The 14,290-nt window shown below is 33.3% G+C and overlaps 1 protein-coding gene across 1 annotated transcript in view; it reads right to left on the bottom strand.

The window, feature by feature from the left end:
* LOC112030234 (eIF-2-alpha kinase GCN2) overlaps positions 1-14,290 on the bottom strand; it is a 43,472-nt gene that overhangs the window by 4,431 nt on the left and 24,751 nt on the right. The window contains 13 exon segments of the mRNA XM_065777777.1: positions 454-576; positions 655-757; positions 877-962; positions 1,259-1,366; positions 5,626-5,762; positions 5,837-5,945; positions 7,078-7,161; positions 7,244-7,375; positions 9,854-9,910; positions 10,056-10,136; positions 13,923-14,016; positions 14,138-14,219; positions 14,222-14,283. Of these exon segments, the coding sequence (XP_065633849.1) occupies positions 454-576; positions 655-757; positions 877-962; positions 1,259-1,366; positions 5,626-5,762; positions 5,837-5,945; positions 7,078-7,161; positions 7,244-7,375; positions 9,854-9,910; positions 10,056-10,136; positions 13,923-14,016; positions 14,138-14,219; positions 14,222-14,283 (1,258 nt within the window).

The raw sequence follows: 14,290 nt of genomic DNA, 5'->3' as shown, positions 1-14,290 counted from the left end.
GTTCATATTCAGCCCTATATTTTCCCCAATATATCGAGCTCATATTCATAAATTGTAACACCATTCCAATTGAGCCTGCAGTCACCCCAAATTTACCCCTTAACTTGCAGCCCCTAGAGCCCACAGAAAAAGGAGAATAACATGAGCCATGACATGTTGATGTTAACACCAAAGGACGCTACCTTTTTGTATGGCCACTTGAGTGAGGAGGTTTGCAGTTCATGCCACCCAAGATAGAGAAGGATCAAGCGATCTAGGTATTTCTAGGAAGTTGAAAATTTTGATGTTCACATACTTAATTTAAGTTACAATATTCATTCATTAACTAAATTGACACGCTGCCCTGTTTTATATATAAATATATATATATATATATATATATATTCCTTTCAGGAAATAATATAAGCAAAATAGTAGATTCAGAAATGAAATTTCAGACAGTAGAAATAATACCTTTACAGAACCCGTTTGAGACACATCTGTGTCTGTTAGGATGACTATACATTTTATATCGTGCTCATTTGCATATTCATACTGCTCTGTAAGGCTTGGATCAGGTGTGGGGACAAATTCAGCCTAATATACATGATCAACCAGTGAGCAGAAAGCAATTTAGTACAATAGCCTACTTTGCTTAGAAGTTTAATCTCAAACCTTGATGTTCTCTTCCCATAATTCAGCGACAAGTTCCATACGCTCTACCAACAGACCACCTCCTCCCCTTGAACAAACAAGAATACTGGTGCTAGCTTCACTTCTGCCAATGTAAGTATAGACAAGTGTGGAAACAACTTAGATTGAAAAATGATTACCAAAGACTTTAGGGTTAGTGGAAAATTAATAGACTAAAAGAAAGAGATGAAGAGGACATTGTACCTAATTGGTTTAAAATCTACAGAAGAATGTTGAATTATTGTCTCTAATGCGAGGCTAGTCCCAACAGCACCTGGCGGACTTGTTTTCTGGGGGGTAAAAAAGAGAAGAAAAGAGAAAAGCAAAGGTAAAAGGCTGATAAAGTATTAAGCCTAAAATAATTCAATGATGGATACTATATAATGGGTAGATCTACAATGGGTATCACATTACACACACATTTTTATTTGTTTCTTTGCATTCATTTTGTGTGAAGCCATGTGCTTATGCATACATACAAGAGTCATGGAATAAAGAAAATTACAATAAAGGGACCAACAGTAGAACAGAGGAAGTAAATAGAAAAAATATAAAGTAGGCAAAGAAATTAATGGTAATAACTTACATATTCATGACCCCACATTTGGTGAAGCAGATAGTCATAGCGACCACCAACAGCAAGCAATGCACCTTCTATAAGTGATCCAGGATTGTTCTCCTTTATTAAATATACCTAGGCAAGAAAATTGCAACATGGTTAAATTCCTATTAACAAAAACAGATTCAAATATTTATCAACACTTGGTAGGAAATTTTGAGAGATCAGGCCTTGGTGCGACGGCAAATGACTTCCACCCAAAGCAAATGGTCATGCACTAAGCACCTCTCTCAAACCCTACAAAAGTGGGAGTCTTGTGCACCAAGTACAACCTCTTTTTAGTAGGAAATTTTAGAAGGGTAAGAAAATGTAGACGTTTCATTCATAAACATGGAACCCAACATATTTGAGTGAATGTTTAAATGTGTAGGTTAACTGGTTATGACACAAAACAACAATATCAGAGAATCAACTTGGTTTTTATGCCAGGGTGTTCTACCATGGAAGCTATTTTCTAACTTCTATTTTCTAACTTATATAACTAATGGTAAAATATGGAGGCCTATAAAGATCTTCATATGCCTTTTATTGATCCATAGAGAGTGGGTTTTGGAAAAGAAAGGAGTTCTTTTGAAGTATATTAAGTTGATTAAGAATATGTATGATTGAGTGGTAACTAGTGTGAGAACAAGTGGAGGCATCACAAGTGGGTTCCTTATCACTATAGGAATGCATCAAGGATCAACATTCCATAACTCTTTGCACTAGTGATGGATGAGCTCACTTAATTGATTTAAGAGGAAAAGTCCCTAGGTGTATGATTTTTGCAGATCATGTAGTGTTCTTGTGGCTGAATCTAGACATGGAGTTAATGTCAAATCAGAAATTTGGCAAGATGCTTTAGAATCTAAGGGCTTTCAAATTTTTTTTTTTTTTTTAGAGAACCAAGGCTTTCAAAAAAGTAGGACTAAAACATATTACATGAAATGTATGTTTAGTAAAAATAGAAACAAAGATGGCAAGAGCAGAATGCTAGATGTTTAGAGGATTGTGAACAGTCTATTCTTGACATTAAATCTTTCTTTTTCCGTACTCTCCATGATTAGAGTGTAGTTTTGCCTTTTTATACTTGTTTTTCTCTCTCCGATCTTATTGATCGTTTAATCTGGGCTTGATTTGTGCCACTCTAGTACACTTCCAGTGTAATTGGTTGGTTTTTTTCTAATTTAAATTTCTTACATTAGAAATTTCTTCCAGTGTAATTTCTTACATTACTTATCAAAAAGTAGAAACAAAGATGAAGGGGCAACAAGACTTGGTGGTCAAAAGATACCAAAGAGCGAGAGCTTTTGATACCTTAGATCAATAATTCATAAAGATTTTGTTGTTATTGTGAGTTTAAGGATAAAATGAAAAAGATGATAGAGAAAGTTGTATATTTTTATGTTATTTCTATTTTAGTTAGGAAATGTTCAAATGATTTAGCCTTGTAGTAGTTGATTGGGCTTTTTTTAATAAGATTTAATATCTAAGATGCTTATAGAGTAGAGAAAAGGAATCTTCTCTTATTGGTAAGTTACACAATATCCAATGGATTTTGAACCAACAATCTTATATTCCCTATTCTTATGGCAGGAGGAAGTGCTATTTAAGTTATCGCTTATTGTAGATAAAAATCATTTTAAAAATCCATTTATAAAAAAATAAAGGGAATATCTAAAGTTGTACCAATTATCAAGGTGTAAAACTTATGGGCCATATGGTGAAATTTGGAAAATGGTGGTTAAGATGAGGTCAAGAAAGGAGATGATGGTGCCTGAAATTCAATTTGTGTTATGCTAAGGTGATATACATATATATATATATATATATTTTGGATGATATATTATGGAGAGCCTTTTTCTTACTCAGGCTGGCAATAAAAATATAAAGAGAAAAGACCAACGCATTGTGGAGTTCCTAGAAAGGTGTGGTGCATTTTACGATTGAAGACAGTCCTTAATTAATACTAACAAACATACACTAGAGGAAGCAGTAACTTGTGTAAAAATATTAGAGGAATGTGACGTGGGTTTCCTTTTACAATAGAACTGTAAGGATTAAGTAAAGTTCTTATTTATACTCTTTAGTTATAGATGAGCTCACACAAATGTCTAGGATGATGTCTATTGGTACACGTTATTAGTAGATGGTATTGTATTGATTGATGCTATTAATTATAACAGGTAATTACACTTTACCACCTAAACTATAACCCAAATTACATTTTGCATCCTAAAACTTCAGAAAGCATGGTTAGCACCCTAAACTATGACCCATGTTACACTTTGCACCACACCGTTAATTTTGTTGTTATCTTGGATGGAAAACCAAAGTTTAGGGTGCAAAGTGTAATTGAGAGTATAGTTTAGGGTGATAACCTATAATTTCTCCTTCGTTTTTAAGGGATTGAGAAGAGGAGCAATTGGGCATTTTCACGTGATGTTATCCAAGATAACGGTAGAATTGATGGCGGCGTGCAAAGTGTAACATGGGTTATAGTTTAGGGTGCCAATTGTGCATTCTAAAAGTCTAGAGTACGAAGTGTAACTTCCCCTAATTATATGTTAGAATTGTAATGCACATTACAGGCTAGGAGGTTTATGTTGATGACAACTAAGACTGAGTAATATAGAATGTTCATTTAGTCAACCCAGCAAAAGAAATTAAAAGATCACATTAGTGATCAAGAGATACCAAAGAGTGATTATTTTTTGGCTTGATTATAAATAAAGATAGAGAGACTGAGAAGGATGTTTCTCATAGAATTAGGGTAAGGTGGGTGAAGAAGAGAGAAGTACTATGTGAATACCAACAAAGCCAAAGAAAAACATTCATATATTCAAGATTTATTTTGACAATTGAAATCCAATTGAAGTGAATGTTATGTGTTTTTAACAGTCTATTACATGTTTCCTTGGGTTAATTTTTTTTTTTTTATTTGGGTTTTTATTTATTAGGTATGGCTAATTGGGAAAAATTGTAATTTTTGCAATTCCTACGAATTACGAGTATTTTGATAGTTTAGTCAGTATAATTTTCTAGGAAATCCAAAGTATTATAGGTTTTTTTTTTTTAAAGTCCAAAATAGTCTTTTATTAGGTTCTTAGTTTATTCAAACTAGGAGTCCTAATACTACTAGTACAAGAAAAAGTCCTTACATATTTATTCTTATGATACTCAACAAGTGATGGAGTAGATTGATATAATATTGAATGTTTTTTAATATTGAGGCATGTTGGTTTTTGTGTGTTCTCCTCCCTTTCTCTTCTCTCTTTACTTTGAGTCTTTCTTATGGCATTGTTCAAGGGTCCTATTCATACAACCCAAAACACCATAAAATTATTTCTTTTTCTTCTTCCTTACAACTCCATATCAAGCCCTTTTCTTTAACCTATCAAAACCCTAAATCCCACATTCTTTCTTCTACCAAATAGCCATCAAATAACTCATCAAACCATCTTTTAATTCCTAGCACAACCCCATAACCATTTCTTCAACAATTCTAAACCATAATCCAAAAATTCTCTAAACCCTAAACACACCATAAGCACACGTAGACAAATACCCACAATTTTTCCTATGTCAATGTGCAACTAAGGCCTACGTATGTATCAGTGCGGAAGAGTGATCATTTCAATATGAATAAGCACTAAGAGCAAAAAAGAGGACAAAAATAATGTAGGTAGAAGTTACATTGAAATAAATTATTTTAAGAGAGATAATTGGGTACAAGGTTCCGGATAGGGCCAAGTGGTGTAAAAGGATATATAGTCAAGCCCACTAAAGGTTTAGCTGAGTTTAGTTGGGTATAAGCAGGTTGACTAGTCTCGAGCTTGGAGACTCACATCTAGTGATTCCCTATCCCTGTTCATTGCTTCTCTCTCTGTTTGAAATTAAGTTCTTTTTTGTTCTTTCTTTTTCCTTGTAATTTTTTGGACTGCTTTGTGCTCTTTGCATAAGGTAGCTTTTTATATATACATCTTTCTTAAAAAAAAAAAAAAAAAAAAAAACAGGTTGAGAAATATATTTTGATGTTAAGAAGGATAAATGGAATTTGTCAAGATTAAAAAAGATGGATGAATTAAGAGAAAGAACAAAGATAACTTGGATGGTCGCACACAGGGTTCTGCAGCATCAAAGCTAAGATTCAGAGACCATAGAACAAAAACCAGCACATGGCTGATCCCAACTAATTTTTACAAGTGATGTAGACTGGTCAATATCATTTGGAATGGTGAAATTTCACATTCTCACTAGGCTAGCAATTACTGAGTTAAGGGTGGCAGTTAATTACTGATATGCTTATTCCTAAAGGAAAAAAATAAAAATAATAAAAACCAGAGATATGATACCTGAAAGAACAAATCTCTATGGTAACTCTCAGTTGGTGGCATCAATGCATCAATATAAACATGTTTTGCAACCCTCCAAACTCTCAAGTAGGTAAAGAGATCTGACAACTCATCAAGTGCCTTGCGTGTAAGTTTATCTGCATTAGTATTGTAGCTGATAAGCATATATTCTATCATATTATTTATATAAAAATTAGCAATAGCATTCTACCAGCTGGCAAGGCTCCCCTCAATCTAGCAAGTGCCTGATCTGCAGCTCCACAGAACCTTAAATTAACAGTTTGCAACCTGTTTACAACAGCTTCTGCTAGATTGAGTTCCTGTAAGAGAATGAAATTTAAGAAGACAACATAAGATGCACCTTAACCATATTATATTGGCTATATAAATGTTCATGACATCCCCTTCACAAGAGTCTTATTATTATTATTATTATTAATTTTCAAGCCACCCAATTAATTTTTTTATAAGTGATGGACATTTTATTCAAATCATGAAAAGGATTCACTGAAGTATACAGCTGGGGACCAAAACAATCAAATACACAAATTACAAGCATCCATCAAATCATAAACCGAAGTAATACGACTTCCTAAGATTGACCAATAGTGTTTTAAAGAAGAAAAGTTTTAAGTCAACTACTGTCCTTTCAGAGTCTTCAAAATACTGGTTATTTCTGTCTTGCCAAATTAATTAAAGTCAGAATATAGTCACGATTCATGAAGATCTTTTAGGGCAAAGAAAACAATGCAAACAAGAATTTTGGTGGTTCAAGGAAATACTAAGATTATTTGGAAAAGACTTAATAGGCTCTGTGGCATATGTTAGGACAGCAGATAAAAATGAACAAGGAATTTAAAAAAACTCAACCGTATTTTGGGGAAAAAAAAAAGAATTGACAATTATATGTTGTAGAGAGCAGATACTATTAAGTGTGGAGTAGTTATGTACAGCACATGGACTGATGGGTCATAAGCAACCTTAGCAAGCCCAATGGTTGATAGCATGAAAGTTCTAGCTACATCATAGAAAGTCTAGCACATATATCCACTTGACTTCAATGTTCATAAATTTAAGGGATATCCATACTCCAGTGGTCAACTGCATGACATCAAACTCAAGAAAACGTAACCACATACCAAACAATTTTAACCTCAGTTAATATTCATATTACTAAATCATTTACTCACGATTCCCTAGTTTCCAAAGCGATAAAACAATTTTCATCAACAGAAAAGAGAAGAGCATTATTAAATACAAAGATAAAAGATTACAGAGAACAGATCAGGCAACCTACAAATGCTACATTTTTCTAAAATGCATGACATATAATAACAATCACTACAAAATAAAATGTGGACTGCATATCTTGGTAAAAAACTCCAAGAAAATAATTGTTGCAGGAAACCATATGTATAGCTTTTTTTTTTTCCTAAATCATTTTCCAAAAACCTGCAAAAGCTGACGCCTTATGACCACCCATTTTGATTTCCGTTCAGAGGATTGAGGACGCAGAGAACCCATCATAGAAAGAAGCTTCATTCAGAAACAGAATCAATTGTCAGGTCATACTTCTCATACTCAATGATGCTAAGTTACAAGTATGTTAATGACATACCTCTGCTACTTTCTGTCTATGCTCTGCCTTTACTCCTGTCCAAGACCAAATTGCATCCAGAAGGTCCCCATGATTTAGATGAATATCACATGAATCTGGATTAAAAAAACGAGTTGCAATGTCCATTGTCCCCTGCAAAATAAGCCACGATTATAAAGTAATACTCACTATATACAGTTTCACTATGGGCACAAAGAAATGTTTGTTGATGGTGAATTCTAACCCATAAGGAAGAGGAAGGGGAGTTTCGAACTAGTGACCTTTGCTTCTTAGGCATGATTCTCAGATTCATGTCAACATAAGCCATGTGTCAATCAATGATAGTTGTAGTAAACCATCACTTTCAAATGCTTAAGCTGACAGGAAGTGGGCTAACTGTCTTTCAACCTCATACTGACACCCTCCCTCCCTTATGTGCAAGCATGCTGAATAACCAAACGTGAGCATTGCACATGAAGAACATAGGAAATAACCAAATGGGGTTTCCTAGGATTCAAACTAAATCTATTTTTCAAACCAAGGCTCTAATACCATGTCAGTTTGTTTGCATTTTTGTCTTATATGGACAATATGGTTTGAAAAACATGAGAACTTTTGAGGGGTGGATTCTATTTTTTTTAATAGTAATTTACACATACACATACACACATAGTGAGTCTTAAACTCATCACCTCATCCTCTTACTCTTACAAGGATAGGAGGTGCAATTTGAGAGGTGAAGTTTTCTCAAAAGGGCTGAAACTTCAATTTTGAGATTGTAGTCTCATTAGACATCTGTTTCTGGCAACACAAATAGATGTTTTTCTAGATATTTTAGATCCTTTATCTTGCTTTTAATTCTTTGGGAGCACCTTTCCTGTCTACTCCATATTATCTTTTATATATATATAATGAAAGGAAAAACGTAGGGACTAGTCAACCATGTCCAAAATTGTCAGGTGTTGACAGTGATTTGTTTAGGGAAGCTAACGTATACTGCCAATTGGGGGGAAAAGAAGGTTACATGAAAAATTAAGTATGTTGTATCTTTTTACTTGGGAACAGAAGCTATTTTTTTTTAATGGGAAAAAAATATTTACAGCCTAGTAGTGCTATTTAAAAGGTTATAAAACTCTTAATAGAAGGTTATGAACAGATAATAATGATATTAAATTTTCAATGAAATTTTTTAGAATGTGGTCTCATATTGATAAGAAAAATACTAAATGCATTGTATTTTCAATCAACTTAGTGTTAGTTTTGGGGTATATAGCTACTATACATAATTTTTTTTTTCTCCCTTTGAATTCTTAGTAAATTTTTAATTAATAAAATTTCTGTTACCCAAAAAAATACAACTGATTTTCCATTCTTTTTTGCAACCCATCATGTCAAAATCAACTACAAATGCTTTAATTATATCAGCAAAAATCTTATTCAAATTAGATTTTTCAAACTGAAATGGAAACTATAGTGGTGGATCTTTGGTTTTTGAGTCTCCCAACCCCTAGCCTGCTGACAATTCTACATTTACTGAGACCACAACAAATATACCTATATGTAAACATGCACTTACGTACATGCACAATCTTTATTGTATACTAAAATTAATACCCTTTTTGATGACCAAAAATATTTATTGAAAATAAAGGAGAGAGGAAGTAAATGCTAAATTAACTGTAGAAAAAGTTTCACACTAAATTTAGCTTTTAATCTTAAAATTCATCAATTAAACGTATGAATGGAGCTCTCTACACTAGTTTACAATATCAGCTGGATGCTTGCTTTGGGTTGCATCCATCTTTCTTCTTTTCTAGATTCTGTTGAGCAACTGTATTTTGCTTCCAATCTTTAGGAGAAATTTTGTATACATTCATTACACCTTAAGAACTCTCATCATTTTAATAATCATGCCTGCGTTTTTTTTTTTTTTTTGGGAAAAGTTGTTATTGAGAGTAGCCCATAAAGAAAGTAATGATGCCCTTATTATGTTTCAAAGTGACTAGCCACTGAAGGCTTCAAGTAATACATGAAAGCAAAACTCAAGGATCACAATGTTTAAGAATTTTTTAAGGAACAAAAGAATATCAATGTGCGTTTGGCAAGCCCAAAAAAATCCAGCTTTTAGGGCCTTTTGAGATTATTTTGATGGGCCCTACACCATTAAAAAAAAAAAAAAAATTTCCAACCTCCTTTTCTACAGTACATTCAGCAAATAAGCAATCAGCAAAATGCATACAAAAGTTCTCTAAAGAAAACAGACAAGAAACTAAGCTACTTAACTACATCAACAAGAATGACAAAAAAAACCCTAGTTCAAAAACTTTCAGTGGTTATGGATCATCAATAGACTAATCAAAGTTGGCCACATATATTTTTCTCCACATTCTATCATATCTAAAATCTTACTCTCTTCTCCCCCTTTAATTAACGTGTTCTTTTTTACTGCTTCTACCAATGTCATTTAAGATCTCCCTCTACCCTTTTTCATACCTTTGAAAAGAAACTAAACTAATTATTAATAACTGAAATCACAAAATACTTCCATTACTTTGATTTCCAAAAGAAGGGGGTGGGGAGGAGAGGGGAGTGCGGCGTGGGGGAGCATGGTATAACGGAAGAATGAAGCACCTTGATAACCTCAGCCTCTGTCAATGCAGATGCACCTCCAATAATGTCAAAATCACCCTGTTGACAACAAATACAGTATAAAGAGGACTTCAACTTATATATAACACAAAAGAATCATTAAGAACACCATATATTCATTTCCAAAAATAACAAGGAATAAGATACCAAACCCGATAACAATTTCAATGATTGTAATCCACACCTGAAGATAGCGATTTGGTGATGAATGCCCAATTGCTCTTCTATAGACATACGATATTTCATAGCGTTTGAACGAAGATCTCTACAGCATAGACAGTAGAAACACATTTTATTTCTATAGAACTTAATTTTAATGTTTAGCAACGAATAGAGAAGCATGAATGTCAAAGCAATTGACATTGTAAAAAGCAACAATTGAAAACTGAAAGACGTTCATAATTGAGTGAGTGATCTAAACCTTGAGAAAGTGCAAAGCAACATAAAAAACAAGCCATTAAATATAACTTTAAAGTGCAATAATTTCCTGATTAATTGTGAGCTAATACAGGTTGGTTTGGCATATGCTTTTGCTCCTAAAAAAATCTAAGACACCTACATATCCTGCTGATATATATATTATTTTAGCAGTTCCCTAGATTTACATATTCCAGATTCTAATTGCTAGTTGTTTCAATAGCTTAGAGCATCTCCAGCAACTTCAGCAAATTTTTGTACCGTTTGGAGAATGAACAATGACATTTAGCTTTTACCTACTCACTTTTTCAAATACACTTCCAACAGATTCTCTATTCCATTCTCTATCTCATTTAAATATTCTTTCTTCATTCATTCTTTATTCATTCTTTATCATCATTTATTCTTCCTATATTTATTCCCAACAATTATATTTTTTAATGAAAAGTGTTATATTTAAAACATTTTTCGCAATACTTTCACAACAAAATTTATGTGGAAAGTTGTTACTAGCTTTAATTTGAACTCACCACTAAAATTATTTTTTATCTCGCCAATATTAACTATTAACAATTTGTTACTTAAAATTTATTGTGAAAATATTGTGGTAGAATTTCTCAATTAGGATTTTTTATTCTTTATATTATTTTTTATTTTTTCATTTCATTCTTCTCCACACACGTGTCCTCTATCCCCTTTCTTTTATTTCTTTTTCTCCTCAAGAACCTTCCAAAGCAACATCATTTGCTCTTCACATCAGAGAAAAGAGAGAGACAAAAAGACAGAGAGAGAGGAGAAAGACTGGGAGATCGGTGTTCACCATGCTGTCGAAGATCGAGATTCACCATGCCATCGGAGATCAGCGTTCACCATGCACTACCACGTCCGCTCATCCCACCACCGCCGCCAATCAAGGTTCACAATGCTTGTTCTGATTCAACTTTATTTTATAAGAATTGAAATTTGTTTTGTGTTCTGTGTTTGGATTATGTGAGAAACGGGGTCAAATCGGCTTTTCTTTTTTTTTTTTTCTTTTTTTTTTTTTTTTTTTTTCGTATTTGCTTGTTCTGATTCAACTTTATTTTAAGAATTAGATTTTGTTTTGTGTTTTGTGTTTGGATTATGTGAGAAATGGAGAGAATGAGAGAAAAAAAAAAAAAAGAAATCCAAAGGAGAGAAAGAATTGATATAATAAGTAGTTGGTTTAATTTTTTAATCCAAGAAATTAGATTGCTAATGTACAGTAGCCCATCAGACCTGATGGGCTACTGTTCATGAGCCAAAAAAAAATCCAGGTTTACCAAATTTGCTGGAGCATGAACAGTGCATAGATTCTCCAAATTTTAGCTAATATACCCGGATGCTAGAGATGCTCTTAGGCTTCCATATAATGGTCAACTCTTTATTTCAACTCTCCCCTCATGTTTAGGCCAGAACACTCCCTATGTTTGAACCTGAAACTTAAGTCTAATACTTCTTAATATTCCTTTTTTTTTTTGGTGTGGAGGGGGCAAGAATTAGAGGCATCCCAAGTGAATATCCAATTACTACATATTTGCAGCAAGAATTAGCAATAAAGCTTATATGTCTTTGCATTGGTTATTGATGAGCTCACTAGATCAATTCAAGATAAAGTCCCTTGGTGTACGCTTTTTGTAGATAACATAGTTTTATTAAAAGAAACTAAATATAGATTTAATGTCAAGTTCTAAATTTGGAGAGATGCTTTAGAATCTAAAGGCTTTGTGCTAAGTAGGACTAAAACAAAGTACATGAAATGAAAGTTAAGTAAAAATAGAAACAAAGATGAAGGGGTTGTAAGACTTGATGGTCAAGAGGTACCAAAGATTGAGTGCTTTAGATATCTTGCATCAATAACTCAAAAGGACGGAGGATGTGAATCATAGGACAAAAACAAGGTGGATCGAGTGATGAATCTCATCAGGAGTATTGTGTGATTGTACGAAACCAATTAAATTAATAGGAAAATTTTATAAAATTTCTATAAGAATAGTTAAGCTCCATCCAAATGAATATAGCTAAAATGAGCATATTAAGATGGATCAGTACAAATAGAAGGAAAAATAGGATTCAAAATGAAGAAAATCTCTTAAAAAAAATGGTTGGACCCTTTTGATAAAAAAGATTAGGGAAACTCACTTGAGATGGTTTGGTCATGAGCATAGGAAAATGATAAATAAACAAGAAGAGTGAGTTAATTTAAGTAGAGTGAACAAAAAAAGGTAGATGAAGACTTAAAAATAACAATAGTAGACATCAGTAGAAGTATTGAAAAGGACATGTCAATAAGGAGGTGACAAAGAGTATGATTTTGGATAGGATAGAATGGCTAAAAAGAATATATGCCAATCATGATTAGTCTATTAAAGACCATAGCCGACCCCAAAATTTTAGGTCTAAAGCTTGGTTGTTTTGAAGGGGGGGGGGGGGGGTGATAATTAAACTTTCACTACCAGTAATGTAGACTAAGCTTTTGTCAATCTGAGATTTAAAAAGTTTCAGTTCACCCACCAAAGGTCAATCTTGTTAACCTCCATTAAATTTGCCATTAACACTTGCATTTGTAAATCATATGCTTAGAGAAATGTAACACTTTATTCACTTATGATTTATAAAATTAGCACTTTGACACTTTCTCTATCAGGTTTTGATAAGATGGGGCCCGAGATGGCTACTTGTATGAAAACAGTGGCTAAAGAAGTACATAGAGAATCAAAAGAATGTGGGTTATTGACTAAGGAGACATGGTCAAGTAATGTGGAGTTCAAGCAGCAGTTAGATTAAAGAAAGAGAGCGATAGAAACCTGCACAAATATAGAGATGGAGTTGGTTATGAAAATTATAGTGGCAAATAAGGAAGGGATAAAGATAGTCTGAGAGGCTAAATTTAAGGTTCATGAACAAAGGTAAGAGAAAAGAATATTTTAAAAACTAGCTAAGGCAAGTAGAAGCATCACAAGTGAATTTCATATCATAACGGTTCATATCAAGGATTAGCTTAATTTCCATATCCTTTTACACAGGTTACGCATGAATCTACTAGACCAATTACAGATTAAGTCCTTCGGTGTATGCATTTTGCAGACAATATGATTTAGTGGGTAAACTAAACGTAGAGTCAACATCAAGGGATTGTAGAACTTGAATGTTAAGAGATGTCAAAGTGAGAGCTTTTGATGGCTTGGATCAATATATCATATGAATAGAGGGATAGAAGAGGATGTGACTTACAGGATAAAAGTAGGGTGGATTAAGTGGAGAAACATATCAGGATCAGTGTATGGTCGTAGAATACCTATTATGTTAAAGGGAAAGTTTTACAAATCTACCATAAGACAAACTTTACAGATATGCTTTAAAAAAAAGAGAGTAAAAACTAGAAAAGAAAAAATTAAAAATTAAAGAACAAAGCTATGAACAGGTGGTGTCATACCAAACCAGCGTATCCTTAGCATAATATAGCAAAATGAGAGAGTTTATCCAGACAATAAAGATTATATATGTAAGACATGACACGAACACTCATATCATCATAGCATTGCTCAAATAATTTCATGTCAGTTAGTAAAAATGACAGAAAAGAAAACAATCACAACTCCCTTTGAGTAAATACCTGGTGGGAGATTACCCAGCTAACAAAAGGTAAACGCAGCTCATGACAAAGTTCAAGCATATCTCCTCCATGTGTCAACAGTTTGACAGTTTTCCTTCCCGTTAAATATCAAAAATAATTAGCCAACTATAGCATTTACGAACAAATTGTGCTGAGAGATAAATAGATAAATTCTACTGTAAACAAGATTGCATGGAGTTTGATAAGTGAGGAACCTATTGAACTGTGGAGAATCATCCAACAAACGCATGGGTATTATTTCCAGATGCTTTGCACAATGCTGTCTGAAAACTTCCTTGTTACCTCAACAACACAATCACGAACCTCAGTGTCTAAATCTGTGTACTGAATAGAGGTGCATCTCGCCA

This window comes from Quercus suber, unplaced genomic scaffold (genome assembly GCF_002906115.3).
Source record: "Quercus suber isolate HL8 unplaced genomic scaffold, Cork oak 2.0 scaffold_164, whole genome shotgun sequence".
Classification (NCBI taxonomy): Eukaryota; Viridiplantae; Streptophyta; class Magnoliopsida; order Fagales; family Fagaceae; genus Quercus; species Quercus suber.
The sequence above is the reverse complement of the archived record's forward strand: the minus strand, read 5'-3'. Positions and strand labels throughout refer to the sequence as shown.